The sequence below is a fragment of the Pseudophryne corroboree genome, chromosome 6 (assembly GCF_028390025.1).
Source record: "Pseudophryne corroboree isolate aPseCor3 chromosome 6, aPseCor3.hap2, whole genome shotgun sequence".
Lineage (NCBI taxonomy): Eukaryota > Metazoa > Chordata > Amphibia > Anura > Myobatrachidae > Pseudophryne > Pseudophryne corroboree.
Window position 1 is genome coordinate 371685215 of NC_086449.1, and position 27004 is coordinate 371712218.

General features: G+C 44.6%; 1 protein-coding gene across 1 annotated transcript in view; it reads left to right on the forward strand.

The window, feature by feature from the left end:
* Positions 1–27004, forward strand: part of TNPO3 (transportin 3) — a 228239-nt gene that overhangs the window by 53539 nt on the left and 147696 nt on the right. The window contains exons 5-6 of the mRNA XM_063926695.1: positions 16066–16209; positions 17216–17391. Of these exons, the coding sequence (XP_063782765.1) occupies positions 16066–16209; positions 17216–17391 (320 nt within the window). The remainder of the gene's footprint in view (positions 1–16065; positions 16210–17215; positions 17392–27004) is intronic.

Sequence of the window (27004 nt, forward strand, 5' to 3'; positions counted from 1 at the left end):
TTTTTGTTATTTTTCTCCTGTACTACTCTTATTTAGAGGAATGAGTCTTCTGTAGTTGAGGTGCTCCATCTGCTTGGCGGGAATGTCAAGGGCCTAAATGATAAACCTAAGAGGTGTTGTCCCAAATTAAGAAATATTGCGCTGACATTGTGTCTTTCTGAGACTCACCTGGTGGGGCGTAGGTTTGCTTTGAAAAAACCACTGATTGGCTGAATGTATCATTCCCATTTCTCCGGTAACACTAGGAGTGTCTCCATATTGGTCAAGAAATAACTTTCATCTGGAACTTGGTCAGATTGACTTTCATGGCAGTTCTATTTTTCTTCGAGCATGTGTTAACATTTTAGCAGTTTATATACTTCCTCCCAATAGCAATGATAATCTCCGCATAGCAGCTTTGTTTATTGCACAGTCCCCTAACCCGTCAGTTTTTTGCTTGGGTGACTTCAATAATGTGTATTCTGCACTGGATTGTTTGAGGGAATTCTCTACCTTTTTGGTTCCCCCTAACTATTCCTTTCTCTAAATGGATTTTGGAACTTCGCTTATTGGATGTGTACAGGGCCCGTCACCCTTCTGCAGCACAATACTCCTGTCATTCCACCACTTTTCATACTCTCGGATTGATTTAATATTTATATCCCCTGTCCTTTTCCCTTAGTGTTTTAGATGTGGAGTGTTTACCTAGAGCTATATCCAGTAATTCTTGCTGCTGTTCTGTATGACAGTTTAAGGCCTGTGTTTGGGCTTAATTTATTAATACCCCTTTCACACTGCCAATGCCGGATCCCACCCGGGAATTGGAAACTGGTCCTTCCCGGGTGGGATCCAGCATTGGCAGCTGCTGCAGGGTTTCCCGACCTGGCAGTATGCCGGGTGGGTTGTCATAGCAGCGGGGGAGCCGAGGTGGATTCGGCGCTGGGAGATGAGCTCATCTCCGCGCCGCCTCTCTGTATCTAGTACACGGGTCCCGGGTCGCATCGGCCCGGGAGCCCGTTTACACAGCCACTGACCCGGTATTCAACCCGGGTATAACACTGCTTTATACCTGGGTTGAATTGCCGGGTCAGGTGACCCGCGATTTCAGCAATGCCCCTTTAACACTGCATACCGAACCGGCAATATGCCGGGTCGATACTGGGTTATTTGTGCGGTGTGAAAGGGGTATTAGAGTGGCTGAGATTAAGGCATTGAATAGGAAGGCGGAAGCAATTGCTTGAACAGCTTTGTCAGTTGGAAGCCTGCTACATTCTGACTAGGGAGGTCTCTGACCATATTTTGTGGCTTGAGGCTCAGAGGGAATGGTCAAATTACCTGTATGACCAATCCAATTGTTTTCCAAACATTGCCAATATTCCCAAGCAGAGGTGGGTGGTAGCTATTTGGCTTTTCTGTCAAAAGTGGACACTTGCAGTTCTGGTTATTTGGAACTCGCAACTGTTTCTGAGGTTTTTTTTTTTTTTTTTAGTAATACTCTAATTTATAGATCTGCAGGGTCCCTACTCTGTCTCCCAGGTCACGTTACAATGACTGTCTCAGGAAGGTGTTTATTTCCTGGAGGCTCCGTTTATGTCGGAGGAATTGGACTTTACTTTATTTCTTCATTCCCTGCCTCTAAAGGCCCATACACACCGGGTGATTTTGGGCTGAAAGCAGCTCCCTTTTGGTGTGTTGAGCTGCTTACAGCTCAAAGCCACCCAGTGTGTATGCCCTGGCGATGAGCGATGATGCGCGCTCCCGCTTCATCGCCGGCTGCAGCCGTTCATCTGCTGGTATCACCAGTAGATGAACGGCGGGGTGAACGGCTTTCCATAGCGTCCTGCTGTGGAAAGCCGTTCATCCCCACTGACATCGCTGGGCAGGGGGGGAAATATCTCGGTGTGTATGCACTGATCGATTTTCAGCCCAGCTGTGTCTGCCTAGTGTGTATGTCTGCCCAGTGTGTATGCAGCTTTAGGATTCTGGCTGTGATGCGATTCCTGTGGTGGTGTATAAAAAACGTCAAGGATGTCTTTGTACTCCATCTGTTGGTTTTTTTTTTTTTTTTATTGCTCTGTATGACTTCTAAATGCTCATCTACGTCTAAAGCCGTTAAATAGTGCTTTCCAAACTGAATAAAGATCCCACTTTACTGGAGTCTTATTGGCCCATATCTCCTTTTTTTTTTTTCTTTTTCCCACAGACATTAAGGTAAATGATTGGCTGGCTATATGTTTGAATTACATACCATCATAATGCACTTCTATTAGCTGGGTTTCATGCCTGGGAAGTCCGCTACTCAGAATTTTCTCAGACTCTTCTATCATTTGGAGAGGAGTGACTTTGTTGTACCAGGGGCCGTGGTTTTGTCTTTGGATGCTGCCAAGGTTTTGATTCTGTTGAATGGGGTTATTTATGGGTGGTTCTACGCAAATTTGGACCTTGATTCAGTTGTTTTCTTCCCTGGCAACCTGAGTCTCTGTCGGTGACTACTATACTACAGATCCCTGCTCACTTACTAGGTGGATTCTGTAGGGTTGCCCCCTTTCCCTGTTTGCATAGGCTATCAAGCCTTTGGTGTCTTCTGCATACTGCTCCTGAAATACATGGCCTTCGAGTTGGGGTGATGGGGGATATTATAGCTTTGTACGCGGATGACATGCTCTTGTTCCAGGCTAATGCTAATGGGTCATTGGATTCTGTGCTGAGGGTGGTTTACACTTTTGGTGGCTTTTCCAGTTTACTTATTAACTGGGATAAATAAAGTAAGGCCTACCTAACCTTCAACTATATTACATGGCCTCTCAATTGGTGCACTTTGCCGGTTGGGCATCCTCTGGTGGGGGTAACACTTTTGGTTGGTTTTCTAGCCGATCAGATGGGGTCCTCTCTCTCCCCTCTACAATTTTTACTCTCCAGTTTCTCTGCATTCATTTGCCTCCTCTACTCCTTCAGGCCCCTTAATCCTTTGTACCCCGAACTTTATAAACATACTATGGATAATATTTGAATTTTGCGCAGGGTTATTTCTTTGAGCTATAATTATATGAAGTATGTACTCAAATTCAATTTGGACTTCCTAATCTAGCCTTTTACCGGTGTTTACAAATCAGGCATGCTATGCAAACTCAGTTTGGTTAGATCCCTCTAGTTTCATCCCCCTCTACCGTTAAATATATGATCCAGTGCCTGGGCTTTATGGGATCACATACCCTCTGTTTATGCTGGTCTTAATGTCCACTTTATGCCGGATCAATTGAGGAAGTCGCTGATTGGACGTAATAACTGAGAAACACGTTTAGAGTGGAGTCTAATATGGCCATCTGTAGCTATAAAAATCAGTCAGATAAAGGACTGGTGAGCTGTATATGGTTCTTTGACTGGAGTTTTGGCAATAGGATGAAGGCGTGAATAGCGTGGCCATGCTGAATACATTGTAATTATTGTCAGCAGAAATTAACTGCATGACTAACACTGAGCGCTACAATAATCCGTAGAAGAATTGAACATTGTTTTGCATATGCGTGCTTGCCACAGTTAACATCTTGATTGAGAGAAGTACTTTATATGTCATTGTGACATACTGTGCTGCGGCTCCCATCACCTCCCCAGCATCGCTGTATACTCCCGCTGACAGTGTTCCCAGGTACTTGCAGCGGAGCCGCTCTGGTTCCCAGGCACACCACCGTTGACACTCTCCTGGATCGCTTGGCTGCTTCTTAGGCAGGAGGTAAGAGGGTCCCCAGGCGGGACCTGCCGCTAAATCGTGTTCCGGTCAGGGTCCCAGGAGACGGACGACGTCGCTGGCGTGGACACTGTCAGTACAGGGACCCCACTATATCCACCATGGCAGGGAGCACAGGTCAGATTGTGTAAAATCCGTTTTGATAAGGCTCCACAGTACCCGGTGATGAGGACCAGCACGGGATAAGGTGCTGACCTGTAGCCCCTCCCCCAGCTCCGGGCGCCATCTACTACTGGTGGTCCCGCCCTGGCTGCTTACCACTCTCCCTCACTCCCTGACTGAGAATTCGGCGCCATCTTCTCAAGTAGCTGCATCTGGTCTCCGGGATTCAGGGCAAAGTCTCCTCTGTAAATCCGTCTGCTTCATCAGCGCTGTGATTTTACAGTCACTTAAGTATTCTACATGTCATTTTAAAGACCGTGTTCGTTAAGAATAAGTGTCTCTCTACCAGAATATTTGGTACAAGTGTTCTGATATATACATCCAGTCTCTGGCTGTGCCTAAAATAATTATCTGCATTGTCACTGTGTCTGTGTGTACCTGCATCTGCTGTATGATTTTCACTTTCAGTGTATCACAGCTATAGCTATCACTGTATCCTGTACCCTGGGGGGCTAGGTGTGTCGGGGTCTAATTATATATAGTGCTGCGCAGTATATATAGTTAAGTGTGTTTTACTGCGCTCTTCAGTCACCTCATACTGCATTTATTCTCTGTTTATGTTCTGCAATTACTGTCAAATAAGGGAGTGTTTTGCAGGTATTGTACGGTTACGCTCTAGGGCGGGAAATCCGCGGGCCCTCCTGCATCATGCAGTGCTTGCACCAAGGATTTACATGAGGGGGAAGTTTTAACTGATGGTCTGTGTACTGGGTGCCATACATCTCCGTCAGTCCGCAGCCCCTGTAGCCAATCAGGAGCCACCTTGGGCAGCGTTCTCTAGTATGCTGAATACGCTTGTGACACTTCTTATGCCCACTTTGGGACCTCCTGTGCCATTGCAGCCACATATTGTCCCTGTAGTGAATCTGCCCTGGGCGGACACTGTCTGCCCAGATACAACAATTAAATCAATCTTTGGTTAGACAAAGTCTACCCCATGTCCCTCTGGGGTCAAGGGGTCATCTAAGCGGGCCGCTTCATCCTCACAATCCACTAATAATTCAGATAATTCTTCTGATGAGGATGGGGAATATACTGATCCATCAGACAAGGGTACGGTTGCTTCTGACGAGGAACCTACAATTCAGGTTGATGTTCCTGACCTAGTGGAGGCTATTAAGCTGATTCTACAAATTGATGATGAGGTAGATCCCACTACTGGGTCTAAGAAACCTGATGCGTTCAAACGTCAGAAGGTTGCTAAAGTAGTCTTACCACATTCTGACCATTTAATAGTTATACGTCAGGAACCCTGGTCTTCTCCAGGAAAGAAATTCTCCCTGTCTAAGAAGATGCTAGCTCCGTTATCCTATCCCTGCGGAGTTGAGTAACAAGTGGGAAAATCCACCGCCAGTGGACTCTCATGTCACTCGTCTTGTGGTGTCACCTACTCTGCCTATCACCACTGTCACCTCACTGAAGGAACCGACGGATAAGTGTCTGGAGGGATGCCTCAAGTCTGTTTACTACCTTACTGGTGCTGTACATAGACCCACTATAGCAGCCTCCTGGGCCGCAAAAGGAATTGAAGCATGGGTTCAGGCATTAGAGGAAGAGCTGCCTCAGGATATATCGGACACTGCCAGACAATATCTGTCTCCTCTTACCACAGCCTCCCACTATATTCAGGAGTCGTCCTCTGAGGCAGGTGTAATGGCGGCCAAGGCGTCCACTACGTCTATACTGGCTCGCTGAATTATGTGGTTGAGGTCATGGAAGGTGGACTTGCACCTCCAAGATCTTCTTGGAGTTCTCCCCTTTATAATAATAATACTTTATAGATGCACCCTATGTCTCATTACTTTAGTGAAGGTCATAGTAGCGAGAACTTGGTTTGCACGTTAGCCCGCAGATATTTTAAAATGAAGTGGCTGAAGGCCCCCCACTGTTTCTAAAGTTCCTCCACCTACTGAATCATGAGCAACATGTACTTCATGTTGACTTATTATTTAATTACACAGGTCTGCAATGAAAAATCTTCTCTAACAAATTTCTGTGATCCTTAAAAAAAATAAAGAAAATACCGTGGGGTGGGGTAACATGTAAAAATCAATAGTTTTCTGGGTCACAGAGATGAATAGTGACACTCCCGATGCCGAAGTCCAGGATCAGCCCCTATCAGCATGGGGGTGAAAAATAAAATGTCCAAAATGACCGACTGTGTCAAATCCATAGTTTTCGGGGTCGCTAAACTTATTGCATTTTGAAAATTGATATGTTCCTTAGACTGTCCGTTAACGTGTAGGCTATGTATCTTCATGCTAATTCTTTTAGGGGTTGGTTAGTGAATTTTTAAACTTTGAAGATGGGCGCAATGAAAATAGCAAAAAGCTAGTTTATTATAAAACATTGTCTTAAATGAATTCAGTCGGTAGTATAGAACGTTGCAATTCCGTTCTACTCATTAAGCTTCCCCCCCGCCCAGTGCCAGATTAAGGTCCACATGGACCAGGAGCTGAAATTTACACAGGGCCTAATCCCCATACCGTCTAAAGGAACATTGCACACACACACTACAACTACAAGGTGAGCTGGCGAAGGTGGAACCAAATACAACAGATGCAACACAGTTTTGGCCTGTGCTTATTTTAACCCCTGCATACCACCACATACAGGTTGAGTATCCTATATCCAAATATTCCAAAATACGAAATATTCCGAAATAAGGAATTTTTTGAGTGAGATAGTGAAACCTTTGTTTTCTGATGGCTCAATGTACACAAACTTTGTTTAATACACAAAGTTATTAAAAATATTGTATTAAATGACACACCACATATACACACACAGACACTTGCTGTACACAAACCCAGCACCACATATAGCAGTGCACACTACACATACATACAGTGCAAACTTGATCCCACATACACACACCCACACAATACACACATCCACCACTGCCACATATACACACACACACACACACACACACACACACACACACACACACACACACACACACACTACACACTACGTACTACGTTTCTCTTACATCCTAGAGAATGCTGGGGTCCACATTAGTGCCATGGTAGACTGGTCCACCTGGAGCCATTGGTACTTTAAGCGTTTAATAGTGTTGGCTGGCTCCTCCCTCTATGCCCCTCCTACCAGACTCAGTTTAGAAAATGTGCCCGGAGGAGCCAGTCACAGCTAGGGGAGCTCCATAGGGATTCTTCTAGTTTTATTTTTATTTTAGAGTTTTAGGCACAGGGAGGCTGCTGGCAACAGGAAGAGCTGTCCCTCCTTTTCAACTCCAGCTATCTTGTACTGTCCCAGGGGGTTGTAGAAGGGGGGGGAGAGGCTGCGTGAATACTGTGTAACTAATTAAGGTGCACAGTAAGCGCTAGATAGGGGCTTCTCTCATCTGAAAAGCGCTGTGTTTGGGTTGGCTCCAATCTCTGTGGCTCTCTTGGCATTCTTGGGGGGGAAACTGTGTCTGTCATTTCCCTGTGTGTGTGGAGTGTTTGCCGTTTCCAAACGCCATGTCTAGGGACTCTGTGTCATATGCTGCAGAGGATAATTCCATCCCATTCCATGTACTCAAGATTGTACTGGTTTATTACAGATCCCTGCAAAGGAACCTGAGTGGTTAGCCTCTATTAAGAGTATGATTTCTCAGATTTCTGCTAGTGTAGCACAGACTGAGACTGCAACTCAGGTTTTACAGAACTCTATGGGGGTTTGGTCTGGTGCTGTTCCTTCAGGCCCCCCTAGCATACACCCTCAAAAATGTGCTCCTGCCCAGATTGTGCAAGATGACATGGATACCGATTGTCACACGGCGGACGGTGATGGGGATGTCCTGCTGGGGACGGCATCTCTTGCCAAAGGGGTGCAGTTGATGATTGAGGCCATTAGAGATGTGTTGAATATTGCTGACACAACACCCGAACAGGTTGAGGAGGCTTACTTCACGGATAATAAGAAAGCCTCGCTAAACTTCCCTGCGTCTAAAGAATTAAACGCTATATTTGAAAAATCCTCGGAAAACCCGGAGAAAAAAAATCCAGATTCCCAGGAAGGTTCTAGTTTCTTTTCCCTTCCGTGAGGAGGATAGAAAGAAATGGGGAAACCCACCTATAGTTGACGCATCTGTTTCCAGACTATCAAAGAAGGTGGTTTTACCTGTCCCGGGATCTACCGTGTTAAAAGAACCGGCTGAACGCAAATTTGACACTACGCTTAAATCCATATACACTGCTTCATGGGCGATACTACGACCTACTATTGCCTGTGCATAGATCTCTAAAGCTATAGTAAAGTGGTCAGCCACGTTACTTGAGGAATTGGATACTATGAATAAAAGACCTGGGTTAGACGGCTGCAGGGATATCTTCTATGTCTGTCTCAGCTCGTAGAGGACTCTGGCTACACCAATGGTCTGCTGACGCGGAATCCAGGAGAGGTGTGGAGAACTTACCCTACACAGGTCAGGCTATATTTGGGGAAGCGTTGGATGCATGGATTTCCACGGCAGCCACGGGTAACTCACCTTTTCTTCCCTCAGCTGCGCCTGCTACAAAGAAACCCTTTTCTTCAGCTATGTCACAGTCCTTTCGGACAGCTAAAACAAGAAAGACCAAGCCGTCTAACACTTTCTTTAGAGGAGGTCGGGCAAAATCCAAAAAACTTGCTGCTGCAGTTTCTCAGGACCAGAAGCCTGTTTCTGGTACATCAAAATCCTCAGCATGACGGTGGACCACACGGCCTGGAGGAAGGGCCACTGGGGTCGAAGGTCAGACGGTTCAACCACGTGTGGACGTCGTCCGGCCTGGACCCCTGGGTGCAGGATATTGTGTCCCAGTAGTATAGGCTGGAGTATTAAGAACTCCCGCCTCACCAATTCTTCAAAGCATGCTTACCAGCTTTGCTGGAAGACAGGGCTGTCCTTCAGGAAGCCATCCAAAAATTGGAAAAGTCACAGGTCATTATACCAGTTTCACCTCTGATGCAAAACAAGGGTTACTATTTGAACCTTTTCGTGGTACTGAAGCGGGATTGTTCAGTCAGGCCAATTTTGAACTTGAAAATGTTGAACCCCTATCTGAGGGAGTTCAAATTCAAATTAGAGTCTCTGGGAGCGGTGATCTCAGGTCTGGAGGATTGGGGAGTTCCTGGTATCCCTAGATATCAAGGATGCGTACTTCCACATTCCGATTTGGCAGCCACATCAGGCTGATCTCCGGTGCGCACTGTTAGACTGTCACTATCCGTTCCAGGCACTGCTATTCGGCCTATCCACTGCACCGAGGGTGTTCACCAAGGTGATGGCAGATGATGGTTCTCCTCCGCAGGAACATAATTCCATACTTGGACGATCTTCTGATAAAGGCAGTGTCCAGGGAGAAGTTGTCGCAATCCATTGCTCTCACGACTCGACTGCTCAGGGATCATGATTGGATCCTGAACCTTCCAAAGTCACATTTGGAACCGACAAGGTGATTCTTTCCTGGGGATGATCCTCGACACGGAAGTGCAGAGGGTGTTTCTACTGGTGGAGAAAGCGTTGGTGATGCAATCAATGGTCCGGGATGTCTTGAAGCCTGCCCAGGTATCTGTTCATCAGTGCATTCGCCTTCTGGGGAAGATGGTTGCCTCCTACGAGGCTCTACCATACAGAAGATTCCATGCTCGATCCTTCCAGCTGGATCTCCTAGACAAATGGGCGGGATCTCATCTACACATGCACCAGTGGATACGTTTCTCACCGAAGGCAAGGATTTCGTTCCTATGGTGGCTACAAATGCCTCACCTTCTGGAGGGCCACAGGTTTGGAGTTCAGAACTGGATCCTTCTAACCACGGATGCAAGTCTCAGAGGTTGGGGAACGGTCACCCAGGGGGAAACCTTCCAGGGAATATGGTCAAATCTGGAAGCCATTCTTCCAATAAACATTCTGCAACTAAGAGCTGTGTACAACGGTCTTCGTCAAGCGGCACATCTTCTACAAGATCGCGCCATTAAAGTACAGTCGGACAATGTAACGACGGTGGCCTACATAAACCAACAGGGAGGAACAAAGAGCAGAGCTGCAATGTCAGAGGTAACGAGAATCCTCCTCTGGGCAGAAAGGCACGCATTGGCGCTGTCAGCGATCTTCCTTCCAGGAGTGGACAACTGGGAAGCGGACTTCCTCAGCAGACACGATCTCCATCCGGGAGAATGGGGCCTCCATCCGGAGGTGTTTACAGACGTGACCTGTCGTTGGGGCGTGCCTCAAATAGACATGATGGCCTCACATTTAAATAAAAAACTTCAGAGGTACTGTTCCAGATCGAGAGTCCCACAAGCAGTGGCAGTGGATGCCCTGGTAACTCAGTAGGTGTTCAAGTCAGTGTATGTGTTCCCTCCACTTCCTCTCATTCCAAGAGTTCTAAAACTCATAAAGAGAACAAGGGTTCAGGCAATTCTCATTGCTCCAGACTGGCCAAGAAGGGCTTGCTACGCGGATCTTCTGGACTTACTGCTGGAAGATCCGAGGCCTCTTCCTCTTCGCGAGGACCTTCTGCTGCAGGGGCCGTTCGCTTATCAATACTTACTGCGGCTACGTTTGACGGCATGGCGGTTGAACGCCAGATCTTAGCCCGAAAGGGTATTCTGAGCAAGGTTATTCCTACCCAGATACAGGCTAGGAAAGGAGTAACGTCTAAACATTACCATCTCATTTGGAAAAAATGTGTCTTGGTGTGAATCCAAGAAGTTTCTTACGGTGGAGTTTCAACTGGGACGGTTTCTCCTCTTCCTTTAAGCAGATGTGGATATGGCCCTGAGGTAGGGATCCGTAAAGGTCCAGATTTCGTCCCTATCCATTTTATTCCAAAAACATCTAGCTTCCCAGAGGTTCAGACTTTTTTGAAAGAGGTTCGGCACATCCAGCCTCCCTTTGTGCCACCTACGGCACCCTGGGATCTTAACGTGGTGTTACAGTTCCTCCAATCTGATTGGTTTGAACCTCTACAGGAGGATAGGTCAAGTTTCTCACATGGATGGCTGTCACTTTGTTGACCTTGGCTTCTGCTAGACGTGTGTCGGAGTTGGGGGCTTTGTCTTGTAAGAGCTCCTACTTGATCTTTCATGAAGATAGAGCTGAGCTCCGGACAAGTCAGCAGTTTCTACCTAAAGTTGTGTCGGCTTTTCATGTCAATCAACCAACCTATTGTGGTGCCAGTTGCTTCTGACTCCTCAATTCCATCAAAGTCCTTCGATGTTGTAAGGGTTCTGAAAATCTATGTGAAGAGAACTGCTCTTCACAGGAAATCGGACTCTGTTTGTCCTGTATGATCCGAAGAAAATTGGGTGTCCTGCTTCTAAGCAGACGATTTTGCGTTGGATCAGGTTCACTATCCAGCATGCATATTCTACGGCAGGATTGCCGTGTCCAAAATCTGTTAAGGCACACTCTACTCGTAAGGTGGGGTCTTCCTGGGCGGCTGCCCGGGGAGTCTCTGCTTTACAGCTTTGCCAAGCGGCTACTTGGTCAGGGTCGAACACGTTTGCTAAATTCTACAAGTTTGATACTTTGGCCTCTGAAGCCCTAAAGTTTGGTCAATTAGTTCTGCAGGAGCCCCCGTGCTCTCCCTCACATTCTGGGAGCTTTGGTACATCCCCATGGTACTAATGTGGACCCCAGTATCCTCTAGGACGTAAGAGAAAGTAGGATTTTAATTACCTACCGGTAAATCCTTTTCTCGTAGTCCGTAGAGGATGCTGGACGCTTCGTTATCCTGCAGTGGTTGTCTGGTTCAGTACGACTTTGTTCTTAGTTAAGTACTGCCTTGTTACTTGGTTAAGTAATGTTTCAGCTGTTGCTGAGTTTCAAGCTGGTTAGCTTGGTTTGCCTTGTATGTGTGAGCTGGTGTGAATCTCACCACTATCTGTGTATAATCCTTCTCTTGAAGATGTCCGTCTCCTCGGGCACAGTTTCTAAACGGAGTCTGGTCGGAGGGTCATAGAGGGAGGAGCCAGCCCACACTCTCAACTCTTAAAGTGCCAATGGCTCCTGGTGGGACAAGTCTATACCCCATGGTACTAATGTGGACCCCAGCATCCTCTACGGACTACGGGAAAAGGATTTACCAGTAGGTAATTTAAAATCCTATTATTGAGCATTTCCTGAATAATCTTGGAGGCTACAGTGAAGAACAGGGTTAATGGTTCCACCAAGACTTTAAAGATGTCGGAAAAAAAAGATACCAGGGTCGTTGGGAAGTCAGCATGATGGCTGGATAATGCACAGAGACAACATAGAAAATAATTATAAGTGAAAAGCAGTTAAACGAAGTTTGAAGACAAAAAAAAAAAGATGTTAACGATTTTTTTCATTAATTGTTTTGTTACTATTATTTTGATTTTATTATGTAATTAAGACAAAAACAGTGATATCATCTACACTACTTAGTATTTCACAATAAACATGTCAAGATAAATTAAACTTCTTGTTTTTTCTTAAAAATTTATGTAATCCCCTTATAGGTGGTAATTTTTTTTAATAGACTTCTTCTTGATGTACACAGGAGTATAATTAAGAATATAAAAGCATTATTTGAAAAAGCTTTCCATACCTTTAAAATTCGCAGACCTGTGTTATTTATATTTTAGATTTAATTCTAGAATCTGTTAATGGGTTATTTATCACATGAGGTATTTATCAAGCAGAACTGGAAAAGGACTAGAGCCAAAAAGTAGTACATTGCATAATTCCACCAACCACCTGGAGCCAAGGGTACCTGGTCACATGGTCGACAGTAATCATGTGAACATAGTCAATCTGTCGACAGCACCAGGTCGACATCCTCAGCATGGTTGAAAGTTGCTATGTGACCTGTTGACAGTCTTAGTATGATGATAGTTAGGGTTGGGGTTAGGCTTATGTCGCAGGTGGGGAGGATAGGGTTAGAGTACACATGATGAACGTCTACCCGATGACTGTCGATATGATCACTGTCGACAAATCATGCCACAGTGCATCACCCTTTTCACCACCTACCGATTACCAAATCCAGATCCTCGGGTCCTGTAGAGTGGCTTGACGACCATCTCGAAAAGCCTGAATACTCAGCAGGAATCCTCAGTGAAACCTAAGGCCCTTTTGTTTTAGGGTATCAGTTTGCGGCTTAAGGTGCCTCTCTTGAAGGGTGCTCCATGAAAGGTCGGTGAAATCTACATTATTGCATCATTAAGTCTTGATTACCTCCAACTTTTATAAGCTTTACTGAGGATCTTTTCTCTGATATTACGGGCATGCAAATAATGTCTCTAGGGCAGAGGTTCCCAAACTGTGTGCCGTGGCTCCCAGGGGTGCCTCGGGACACTTGCAGGGGTGCCCTGGGTTGGTGGTCCAGGACCAAGTCAAATTATTAATGGTCAATATAATAGGCTAAACCAGTGCTGGTGGCTGCCAGTCATAAAATATGTGGTCAAACAGAAGAAAATCTTGTCCCTCACCACACAACTGACCCTAAGGATGACCTATAAACGCGATCTACTTAATGTAATATTTCTTTCTAAATTTCTCAATAAGAAATTTTTGAACTAGGGGTGCCGTGAAAAAAATTCTGATATTCTAGGGCGCCGTGATTCAAAAATGTTTGGAATCCACTGCTCTAGGGGCTTCAAACTGAAGTGCACAATGTGCTCTGTCAAAGTGGGCAACATTGTAAGGGTCTGCATCAGCAATTCCATGGAAGACCTTGGTGAGTGCATCCACTATGCCAAGACCATGTAAATATACAGTTATCCCCTGAATGCAGAGATTGTTGTGGTGACTTGTCTCATCTCCTGAGCATATAAAGAGAGCGAATAACATAGTTGAGGGTGGAAGGCATCAACGTCCCCAATATGGTATTCAGCTCTGATACATGGTGGGCTACTTGGGAGATGTTTGCTTGAACAGCAGAAATTTCTATCTTGACTGTTTCCCAGTGATTCTTTTAAGATCTAAGAAGTCTTGCTTAGAGGAGATCTTTTTTTTTAGTGTGCTGTGTACGTAGCTGGGCCAGTACATCTGCCATGATAACTTGAGCACTAACATCAGAGCCTTAGTGAATCGGGGGACTCCATGTGAGATGAATCCAATGGAGAATGAGCTCCATCCGCAAAGGCATCTTCGTCTGGGTTTAGATAGCAAAATAAATTAAGTTGCGAGTGACTGACTCACTCAATTTCTCGGTGACAGGCATCTGTATCCCCTTCTTGGTTTTTCCCATTTAGAAGATGTTGCAGATAAAAACTCAGCAAGTACAAAAACAATCTGTAACGAATAGAGCCTTGTGCAGTAAGATCCCGGACCGTAGTCACAACGCACCGTCCCCCATGTGTGTATTCAGTGGATCATGGTTCCACAGAAGAGTAAAAGTCAAGCCATATGTGCATATAAATCTAATTTTAGGTACATGTGTGGGGACTGAGATGTTATTGACTTGCTACAGGTATTTGAAGATCCTCCACTAGATGGCATTGGATGTACAGGAAGTAAAAGGCATGGAAATATTTTGGAGCAGAGAACTGAAGTAGTCACTTAATGGAACTCCAGCTCAAGGAAAACATGGCTCCTATTTCAGGCTTAAACACAGTATAATCCTGTGATCTGTCAATCAACTTCTGTGCGAAGACCCAAATCAGCAGCTATCACAGAGGAAACCCCAGAGTTCGGCACTGCAAGGGGAAGTAAAAAAAAACTGTTTGCCATTATAGCTTCAATGCGTCTGCCAATGAGTAGGCAATTGTACCACAAGTCAGCCCTAAATCACACTGACACTGAGACTGTCTGGGTGACAGGCAGCTGGAGAGTGGCAGTAACTCACCCAGGGGCTGGTTTATAGCAGGGTAGATATTGAATGAAGTGATGCAGAACACTCATCAGGAGATCCGATAGTACTGTGGAAGGTTACTCAGTCAGGATACTTAGGGAATGGAAAAGGGGTCATATGTGGGTCAGTCATTTGTGTAAGCCACTTACTGCTAAGTCCCAATGTAGGTACTTGCAGCTGCCAGTCATCGTCCATATACAGCCCTCTGCCTTCTCACAAGTGGCCCCAGCTGGGGTGTACAAGCAGTGAGAGATCAGCATTGCAGCAGAAGATCACAGAGCCAAAACCTGGAAAACAGCTGCCAGGGAGCACACCTCAGACAGCCGATTCCAAGCTGGTGCCAGCATCTGCTGCACCCGGTGTGGAGCTCCATTCTCTGATATAGGAGTGGCCCGGAGCAGGTATAGAGAACTCAAAAGGAAGCTCAAACACTTGAGTGACCGTTGATGATGCTGTAAATGGCTGGCCAGAACGGAACCAGGAGAAATTGTGTCCGCCATCTTAGGTAGATTGGCCACGCCCACTTTTGTGGTCTTTACTCTTTTACCAAACTTGGTAGAAAGCTTCTTAATGAGTTTGTTTTGGGGCTTTTTTTTTTTTTTTTTTTGTAGATAACATGATCTTTATTCTCCCCGAAGGTGATTGGGACTACAGGATCATAAGACACAGAAATTTGCCTCCATCCTCACCAATGTGATATTGGATGGCAGGAACATTGGTCATGGTATTGGATATGACTTCATCTGTGTCACTGTTGTTGATGGGACTGCATCTTCCACAGATGTAGAATAGGACCATAGGAACATATGTCACTATCAAGATTGTGCTCCTCTTTATCTTCTTTAGTCCTAATTTCTAGTTTGGTCAGGAGACCAACTGGGCTCACTCCTTATCATAAGACCTTTTCAGTCTCAGCTTGCTATGATTTTTTTTTCTTTTTAACTCCCTATCTCTCCCAAAAGCACATTCACTATGTAACTTGTATTGAGAAGTGAGAATTTCTAGGCAGCAGCCCATGTGATATAATGTGCCGGCTAACTGGCTGTGACATCGCCACCACGGGAGAGGAAAGATGAAAACTATTAGTTTGTTTAAACCACAGAATTTTAGGTTATTTTATATATTTTAAAGTTTTACTTTTGTCTTCTCAAAATTTAATGGGACTATTGCAACTCTCTGTTAATAACACATCTTGCTTGATTACTGTTTCTTATTGTAAAGTGTTGATGCTATATAATTATGGTTATTAAACAAACAAATAATTCTTTTTCTGTAAAATTGACAGCAGCATTATTGATTTGGTAATTTGCATAATATTTTTGGATCATATATATGTGCTGACTGTATGTTCGTTCCCATCTTCTTCAGATGACTTGTGTAGAGAAGTCCATGGATAATGAAAAAATGCTGATCAAAACTTTCAAATGTTTGGGTAGCTGGTTCAACTTGGGAGTTCTAGACAGCAACTTCATGGCTAACAATCGTCTTTTGATGCTTCTCTTCCAGGTTCTGGTGAGTTGACACATTTGTTTTCCTTAGGTCGCAACTGCTGTGACGATTTTTAGTATTTCAGGTGAAATGTCTGTTTGCTTATATATCGCTGCGATCTCTAAAATCTTATGTCTCAGAATAAAGCAGATTTTCTGCTCTGAGTAGCCAGGAAACAAATGAATCACTGTTCCTGTTTTAAGGGCCCCATACACTACAACGATATGTCTGAGGCTGTAGTCGGAGGCGATTTTCTTTGACCTCTCTCGGGAGCTTCACGGGAGTGGTTCCATACGATTTGGAACATTTTGCATGCGCTATATCGTATGCGCGATCCCAGCCATGCCTGCGGGAACCGGCATATCACGAGTGCAGCACTAACGATCTAGGGGAGCCGATCCGACCCTCACGGGAACGCGCATCGGGTCAGATCGGAAACACCTCCAAAATGCCCGATTTCACCCGATATATCAGCCCGAAATTGGATAAAATCTTGCATTATCGTTCTAGTGCATGGGGCCCTTAAGTCCGTTGATGCTATTTAATGAAGAATTTGTAGCATTGCTTGAATGCAAGTGATGGTTGTGCTCTGTTGGAAACAAGCTGCTCCAAAATGGGTTATTGCTGTTAAGCAGTTAACTCAATTGAGCAGATGAAAATATCTTGTATAGATTAGCCCTTATCCAATGTCTTCCCATAGTAGTAACTAATTGCATGGCAACAGTGATACAGGTACATTTCCTGTATAAAGTTATTAGGGATTATTTTCCCATGTCACAAATATTTCACAAACATAAATATGAAGAAAAGAAAAACTTATTTATTAGAGATCAAACATAATCACCATATGAATTTTTTTTAAAGTTGGTTGAGTGCCACTTATAAACAAAAAAACAAATACTTTTTTTTTTTAAATGCCAGTCAATGTATTTTTACTAATATGGTAGTTATTGATTTAAATCAAAATGTTTAAAAATGAGGTTGTTTTTTTTTTGCTTCTTTTAATTGAATCATATTTGAATGTTTGCAGCAACAGGACCAGACACCGTCCAATTTGCATGAAGCGGCATCTGACTGTGTCTGTTCCGCCCTCTACGCTATTGAGAACGTTGAGACTCACTTGAGCCTGGGAACACAGCTTTTTCAGGGAGTGCTCTCCTTTGAATCGGCTTATCACATGGCAGTGGCACGAGAGGACATGGACAAGTAAGATAAGAGCATGGTGTGACTGGCAGACCCAAAGCAGCAGGGTGAAAGGGGAATGTTGTAACAGTAATATACATTGAGCATAATTGAAAAGGAATTTAGACAAATGTATATGCTTTTATACACTGTTTACTTCATACACTGGTTTGTTTGTTTCCTGGTATTCCTCTTTCCTCCATCTGGGATTACTGGAAGCTTTCGGGTACAGTGAGTGGGCGCTTTCAAATTTGGTGCTTGAACAGTCTCCACCTCTATATATCTTGAAGCCTGCAACAGCCATTCAGTTTTCTTAGTGCCCAGAAACCAGGTACACATGTGAAGCGGTTTTCTGCAGTCTTCACAAGTTTTGGCAGTGTGTTTTTCCATAATGAGAGGTGTGGTTTTTGACACTACCACCACTTAATGTCTGGGTCCCTGGAACGCTACTGTACTTTCCATCAGGCTAGTAATGCTATCCAGATAAAGCGGCATCCATATGTGGGTTCCCTGCTACGTTAGCAATCGAATCGACTGTTTAAAAAAAAATGCAGTTTATTTTATCTTTCCTTATGGTTTGGGAGCTGCAAGTAGCATTAACCTAGGGAGTGTACCAGCTAGGCAGAAAAAGATGGTACATGGGGTGTTTTTTAGACAGCTACTGTCCTCCATTGCTAGACCCAGGAGGAGGTGCTCTATGTTCCTACTTCTCTTTATGGATTTGGGAGCTGCAAGTAGCATTACCCTAGGGAGTGTTCCAGCTAGGCAGGAAAAGATGGTACAAGGGGTGTTTTTTAGGGTATCCGGTTGATAGACATCGTCTAGTTAGACAGTCAAAAGATAGATACCATATGTTAGACAGACATTAGGTCGACAGGGTCAAAAGGTGGACATGAAAAAGGTACACAGTACAAAAGGTAGACATGAAAATGGTCGACATAAAAGATGGACAAATGTGTGTTTTTTATTTTTAAATTTAACATGTTTTTGGACTATTTCATACCTTCTCTATCCATGTCGGCATAGAGTTGGTTATAAACCTTGTGGCGAGCATATGCCTTTCTACAATTGGGGGTCCCAGATGACAAAACTATCCACACAAACCACAAAAATGCCAAAAACATGGTGTCTACCTTTTTTTTTCATGTCGACCTTTTGACCCATCTACTTTTTCATGTCGACCTTTTGACCGTCTACTTTTTTCATGTCAACCTTTTGACCCTGTCGACCTAATGTTTGTCTAACACGGTGCCTATCTATTGACTGTCTAACTAGACACTATCTATCTTTTATACCACACTCGTTTTTTAGACCGCTACTGTCCTCCATTGCTAGACCCAGGAGGAGGTGCTCCATGTTCCTACTTCTCTTTATGGGTTTGGGAGCTGCAAGTAGCATTACCCTAGGGAGTGTTCCAGCTACTCCATTGCTAGACCCAGGAGGAGGTGCTTCCTGATGGAATGCTTGCATAAAAAGGCCATACTATACAGTCAGTTTCTGTCAGCAGTGTTTTTGGGCACAGGCTTTTCATCTGGATACTGCAGTCTTTAAGAAGAAAAAAGAAAAGTATTCTTTTCCAGCTTCACCCCAGTTGGATGATATGTTAGGTGAGCATGGACTTTTCTATATTACCAAAAAATTTCAGTTGTTGTACCCTTTGCCGGTGGCAGAGAAGGTTGGGAATCTCCTTCTCAGATTGACACCACTTATTGTTGGTTTGTCTAGAGTAAAATACACTTACTGTATACACTTATCCCGGCTTTTGTACAAAAAAAGAGTACAGTTGCATACACTATATATCGATACAAGAAATATAATAAAAACTGTGATATGAGATGTAGTTGGGATCCCAATAACTGTCAGACAGCTTATGCCAGAAACCTGACACCCAGAATCCTGAACGGGGAGGTTAGGGTTATTCTGTGGGTGGGGGGTGGGAGTGTTAGGGTTAGGCTGCAGGGAGGGAGGGTTAGGATTCGGGATACTTGCCTCCACTACCCCTGTTGGGATTTCAAGCAGTCAGGATGTCAGCGTCGGTATTCTGACCACTGGCATCCTGACCGCTAGCATCCTGTACCCAACCCAAAAATATAGATTGCTGGGAGGGAGGGTTAGGGGGATGGTCAGGATTAGGGGCACCTGCTTCCTCTGCCCCTGTTGAGATTTCAAGCAGTCCGGATGCCAGATATTCTGACCGCTGGCATCCCGTACCCAACCCGAAAATAAATAAATATATATATACAGGTTGAGTATCCCTTATCCAAAATACTTGGGACCAGTATCTTGGCAGTGATAGCATTAGTTAGCTCCACAAGAGGGATGTTATAAAAATATCCCTTTTTTTCTTCAAATGGCAAATCAAGTACTGTTTATATTAAATCCTCCTCCACAATTAGGGATATGGAGAGCCTGTAGATTTTCCATCCACTGATCAGTCACCGCAGTTTGGAGTAGCTAACCCTGATCTTCCAGACTATTTACTCTATGTAACAGAGCCTGCTGTCAAGACTTAGCTGCTTGTTTGTATACGACGCTTATGTATGATGTTAGAGGACCACAGGAATGATCATAGTTACTACTGTGCTTGATGGTTAAAATGGATTGTAGTGTCTACATCAGTGATTTTTAACCTTTTTTTACTCGCGGCACACTGAACATTATTTTAAACTTGCCAAGGCACACCATCAGTTCCCAACAGAAAAAAACAAAACACACACATTGGCCCTCATAGTAAAAAAAAATCCATACATACATTGGCCTACACAGAAAAAACAATCACATTGCTCCCCACATAATCCTATTGCTCCCCACATGAATTATTCACATTGTTCCCCCCATAAATCCATAAATCCTTATTCTCCCCACATAAATCCTATTGTTCCCCACAGGAGAAATAACATAACAAATATTAGCCCCTACCGGTCAGCTGTCGTCCTCCCTGTCCCTCAGTGGAGGGGGTTGCTCATAGTGGATTGCTGCGAATACTGAGCAGTGGGTGGTCGGGCAGGTGTGGAAGTGGGTGGGAAAGGAAAGCTGTGTATGCAGGCAGGAACTGGAAGATGTGTATGCAGGCAGGTGAGCTGGCTGGGTGGTGAGACGCGGCGGCGTGACCTATGATATCACACCGCCGCGTCTTCAAGGCATACATCACGGCCGGAGCATGACTGACTGGCTCCTCGGCACACCTTGAACTGGTCGCGGCACACTAGTGTGCCATGGCACACTGGTTGAAAAAGCCTGGTCTACATATTCTCTGCCTGAGTCCATTATCAAAAGGACAGTTGGATTCGTACATAAAAAAATAAAATAAAAAAAAGGTGCAGTATAGTGTTGTCTGAGGGTATGTGGGGAGGATCTGGGGGGCATTTATAGGAAATGCTGAGAGATCCAAGGGGCATGTGGAAGCATCATAGGACATGTGAGGAATCTAGGCATTTAAGGGGCATATGATCTGATGCCATGTGGGAGGGTCTGAAGGACAATTAAGGGGCGGGATTGGTGCCTAGATGTACTGTATAATAGCAACCATATATCTGATGAAACCCCAAAACCTTTAAGCAGGACTCCACTTTTAATTTGTTAGTGATGGGTCCCTGGAACCCACATCCTTTTCATCTTTGAGATCACTGGAAGTGTTGATAATGCACCTACCAATATACAGATTGGGTCTCCGATATCAGAAATGCTTGCAACCAGAAGCATTTCGGACATGGGGTCATTCCGACCCGATCGCACGCTGCAGTTTCGCACACTATCTGGTCAGAACTGCGCATGCCAGCCGTCGTTGCCTAGCGATCGCCTCTGAGGCAGAGGAGGCCGCTGGGCGGGAGGGGGCTGGACGGCGGCGTTAAGCCGCCATTTAGGGGGCGCTGTCCGTCCAATGCAGGCGTGGCCGGACCATTGGGGGGGGGGGGGGGGCTGCAGCGGCTGCGTGACGTCACACGCAGCCGCTGCGAGCTGGGGAGCGACGAGTAGCTCCCGGCCAGCACGCTAAAGCTGCGCTGGCCGGGAGCTACTCTTGAAGTGCAAAGGCATCGTCGCTGTGCGATGCCTTTGCACTACTGTGGGGGGGGGGGGGGGGGGGGGGGACGCGGCACTGACAAGCGGGACGGACCAGCCCTGTGCTGGGCGTCCCCCGCATGTCAATGTGAATGATCTTAGCTGTGCTAACTTTATCACAGCTACGATCAACTCGGAATGACCCCCATGGGGCCTAATTCAGAGTGGATCACAGCAGCAAATTTGTTAGCAGTTGGGCAAAACTATGTGCACTGCATGGGGGGCAAATATAACATGTGCAGAGAGAGTTAGATTTGGGTGGGGTGTGTTCAAATTGAAAGTTAAATTGCAGTGTAAAAATGCAGCAACCAGTATTTACCCTGCACAGAAATAATATAGCCCACCCAAATCTAACTCTCTCTGCAAATGTTATATCTGCCGCCCCCCCTGCAGTGCACATGGGAGGTAATTCGGAGTTGATCGCAGCAAGAACTTTGTTAGCAGTTGGGCAAAAACGTGCACTGCAGGGGAGGCAGATATAACATGTGCAGAGAGAGTTAGATTTGGGTGGGTTATTTTGTTTCTGTGCAGGGTAAATATTGGCTGCTTTATTTTTACACTGCAATTTAGATTTCAGATTGAACACACCCCACCCAAATCTAACTCTCTCTGCACATGTTATATCTGCCTACCCTGCAGTGCACATAGTTTTGCCCAACTGCTAACAAAGTTCCTGCTGCGATCAACTCCGAATTACCTCCATGGTTTTGCCCATCTGCTAACAAATTTGCTGCTACGATCAACTCTGAATTACCCCCATGGTGTTTTTCTGTATGTCGGAATAATTTGGGCAGGTATATGATGTAGGAGGCTGAGTGACCTGCCTGGACCCTGGCACCTATGTTCTACTCTTACCTCTCCATGCTCCGGAGGTCCATGGCCTGCTTGCCTCTGCCAGCTGCAGAGCTGCTGCTTCAATGTGGGCACCATCTTGTATTTCGACTCTGGTGGATGTTGCCTTCACGGACCCACGATTCCTGGACCTTGCTGCCATCTTGGGTATGGGAGAAACTTCACTCTTTAATATACTTTGGTGTTTAGAATACCGGATATGGGAGACTCAACCTGTATTTTGCCTTTTATGGTTCATATTGCAATTTGTGTTTTAATGTTTCTATTGAAACACCAAATAAAGAGAACATTACATGATGTCAAGTAAAAATAAATAAATATATTTTTAGCACTAGTCTGTTCAGTTTACATAAAACACTATACCCTAAAGATCTGTACATAGTCTGCCAGCTGACTCAGGTTTTCTCTGAGCCCTGTGTATTTGCCTCAGTCAGTCCGTGGGAGAATGTAAATGAGAAAATCCTTCCTCGGGCTTATGCATTGTTCAGCATTTTCATGTAGCCAACGTACAGGGGACAGCAAATTACTGAAGTTAAGGTGAAAAGGGCAGTTTATAAGCCTAAAAGGCTACGATTTTAAACACCTTTGTTCTCAATATATAAAGCAAACTTCTGTTACTATGGAAGTAGGCAAAACAGAAAGATGAAGGTAACTAAAACAAATAAAATAAAGTACAAGGATACTTGGGCCAGAATTTTATTAGCTGTGGTAGATTATCGTGGGCTAATTCATCCCCCAGGGCAATCCATTTAGCTCCAAAGCCAGGAGTTATTGTGTATTTTTTTTCCCACCAGCCTCAGTAGGTTGGAAAAAAAAAATCCCTGATAAACTATCAAGGTTACTGGGTGCTGCCTGTTACATGCGAATACATGAACTCTTCACAGAATCTGCATGATAACGCCCGTTAAAACGCTACTTTAACAAGGCTGTCTGGTGAAAAGGGGAGTACAATTGAATAGCCCCAGATGTTAAAGCTTGAGACTACCTCTCTTTCACCCACAGTAATTTACCGTGGGTAATTGAATACTGCCCTTAGCTAGTGACTAAGAAAATTTTCTTTTTTGCAACTAATAAAAATGTATGGGCACAAGTATACTATACTGTCCTTTTAAGTGCTGTAGTTGTATGTATGCAGCTTTGCTCCAGTGTGCAAGCCATAACTTTTTTCTATTAAGCTATCTTTAGAAATCCTGACTATTAGTAGATGTAAAGCATAAAATGTATTCAAACAAATAATGAACTGCAATAATTGGGTAGTTGTCCCTTTCCATCTTGTAAAATAAGTAATTGTCGTCAAACATCTATATGGCGGCTCCCCCATCATGCCGGAAACACCGATCTGTCAGTGATTGGCGATCCGTCAGGGGATCAGGGAAATTAACCATGTTAAAAATACCCAATTCCCCAATACTGTTCAAAAATTATTGGGATTTTTAAACATTTTAATATTACAAATCCCCCCTACCCGGCTGTCGAGCGATTTTGGTATTGCCCTAATATATTACAGATGTGTGGTGGCCATTAGTTTTCATACCAATATAAAGAATAATTTTTGCACAAAACAATAAAATTTTTACACCATTGTTACTGTTTGTATTGAATTATCTGGAAACAAGTTCAGTTTTTGTTTGAACTAGTGTATGTACACTCAACATGGACATCCTGGAATATTCAGCAGACCCCAATCGCATTATATAATACATAAAAAGTAAAGATGTCCTGCACTTAGAGCCAACCTAGGTTCTACAAATCAAATTAATCCAGCGATTTTTAGTGCCAGTGAGAAAGCTCCTCCACCAGTGCCAATGGAGAGTCAAGTGCAGATATGTTCTATAGGAGTTCTCCTTAACCCCTTCACTGTTAGGGATGAGTGGTTATTACCGAATAGTTAAGGTCACTGGAAATCGGCAGGGAGATTGATGACCTAATAACTTGCTGAGGGTGTGATGAGATTATTTCCAGCCCCTCATGTAATTATGATACAAAAATTTTCAAAACCTTTGTTCGTGTAGTTACCCAGAAATAAACCCTACACTGCACAAATCATTTTTAAGCCCAGGAAGTCGGGGGCTATAAACTTGGGGAATTTCAATAAACTGAAGGACATCCTTAGTATAGCTGACAGATGGGGATGGGATGGTAGGTTATGGGTCTAGATGTTGTTCCTGCACATTTTGTGTGTGAGAAATTATGATGCTTTTTGTGGTTTTGGATTGGTGGGTTAATGCTGAAGCAAGAGCCGCAGTGTTTTCGTTCACTTCCTTTCAATTTCAATAAAGAAACACAAAACCCTTTTTGAACAAGTTGGGTAGTTTTTCTTTGGCTGTCTAGTCAATATAATACTTCAAGATCTACTGAAATAATAAGGTATAATTTGTTTGGGTACGGCATAATTAATTTTGGATACTGATATTGTAATGTGACCACTCCAAAAAGTTCCAAAATAGGCTGGCAGTGAAGTGGTTAACTCAGTGGTTCTCAAACTGTGTGCTGTGGCACCCTGGGTTGCCTCGGGGTGCTTGCAGGGGTGCCCTGGATTGGTGGTCCAGGATTAGGTAAAATTATTTATGGTCAATGTAATAGGCAAACCCAGTGCTGGTGGCTTACCATCTTAAAATATGTGGTCAAACAGAAGCGAATCCTATCCCTCACCACACAACTGACCCCAAGGATGACACATCAACACAATTTACTTAATTTTATATATTTCTCTAACGTCCTAGTGGATGCTGGGGACTCCGTAAGGACCATGGGGAATAGACGGGCTCTGCAGGAGACTGGGCACTCTTAAGAAAGAATTAGGACTACTGGTGTGCACTGGCTCCTCCCTCTATGCCCCTCATCCAGACCTCAGTTAGAATCTGTGCCCGGAAGGAGCTGGGTGCATTTTAGTGAGCTCTCCTGAGCTTGCTATTAAAGTATTTTAGTTAGGTTTTTTTATTTTCAGAGAGCTTCTGCTGGCAACAGACTCTCTGCTACGTGGGACTGAGGGGAGAGAAGCAAACGTACTAACTGCGGCTAGGTTGCTTTTCTTAGGCTACTGGACTCCATTAGCTCCAGAGGGATCGAACACAGGACCTAACCTTGGTCGTCCGTTCCCGCAGCCGCGCCGCCGTCCCCCTCGCAGAGCCAGAAGACAGAAGCCGGCGGGTTGAAGCAAGAAGACGTCAAAATCGGCGGCAGAAGACTCCTGTCTTCATATGAGGTAGCGCACAGCACTGCAGCTGTGCGCCATTGCTCCCACACTAACCCACACACTCCGGTCACTGTAGGGTGCAGGGCGCAGGGGGGGCACCCTGGGCAGCAATTGAGTACCTCCTGGCAAAAAAGCAGCATATATACAGCTGGGCACTGTAATATGCATGAGCCCCCGCCATTATTTTTACACAAAATCGCGGGACAGAAGCCCGCCGCTGAGGGGGGCGGGGCTTCTTCAGCACTTACCAGCGCCATTTTCTCTCCACAGCTCCGCTGAGAGGAAGCTCCCCAGGCTCTTCCCTGCAGAAGAAGAGGGTGAAAAGAGAGGGGGGGGGCACATAAATTGGCGTAAAAACAATATATACAGAAAGCTAACACTACGTTACTGTGTGATTCCTGGGTCATATAGCGCTGGGGTGTGTGCTGGCATACTCTCTCCAAAGGGCCTTGTGGGGGAACTGTCTTCAAATAGAGCATCCCCTGTGTGTGTGGTGTGTCGGTACGTGTGTGTCGACATGTCTGAGGTAAAAGGCTCCCCTAAGGAGGAGATAGAGCAAATATGTGTGTGTGAGGGTGTCTCCGTCGACAACGCCGACACCTGTTGGATATGTGTAATTAAGTGCGAAGGTGAATTTATTGCACAAAAGATTAGAGAACAGACAGGAAATCTACCCATGTCTGTCACTCTGTCGCAGAGACCTTCAGTGTCTCTCAATGCTCACTATCCAAAATAATAAACACTGATGTCGACACGGAGATTGACTCCAGTGTCTACTACGATAATGCAAAGTTACAGCCAAAATGGCAGAAAAGTATTCAATATATGATTATTGTAATAAAAGATGATTTGCATATCACTGATGACTCATCTGTCCCTGACACAAGGGTACACATGTTTAAGGGGAAGAAAGCTGAGGTAAATTTCCCTCCTCTCATGAGGAAAAAGAGCGAGAATCTCCAGACAAGAGACTGCAGTTTCCCACAAAGAATTCTCAGGCAGTATCCATTCCCCACTAGGGCCAGGATACGATGGGAATCTTCCCCTAGGGCAGGCATGTCCAAACTGCGGCCCTCCAGCTGTTGTGAAACTACATATCCCAGCATGCCCTGGCATAGTTTTGCTGTCAGAGAATGCTAAAGCTGTGTCAGGGCATGCTGGGATGTGTAGTTTCTCAACAGCTGGAGGGCCGCAGTTTGGCCATGCCTGCCCTAGGGTGTCACGTTTGCCCAAAAGGTAACCTGTCATAACAGCTGTTCCCAGGGATCCTGCAGATAGCGTGCACATTCTGGTACACTACTCAGACCGGCGATTGTGTCGGCATGGGTTTATATCGCTGGGGCAGCGTGGACAGGTACCTTATCAGCAGAAATTGAGACCCTAGTATGTAGATATATATAGATATATGTGTATATATATATATATATATATATAATATATATATATATATATATATATATATATATATATATATATATATATATATATATATATATATATATATATATAGATATCTATCTATCTATTTCT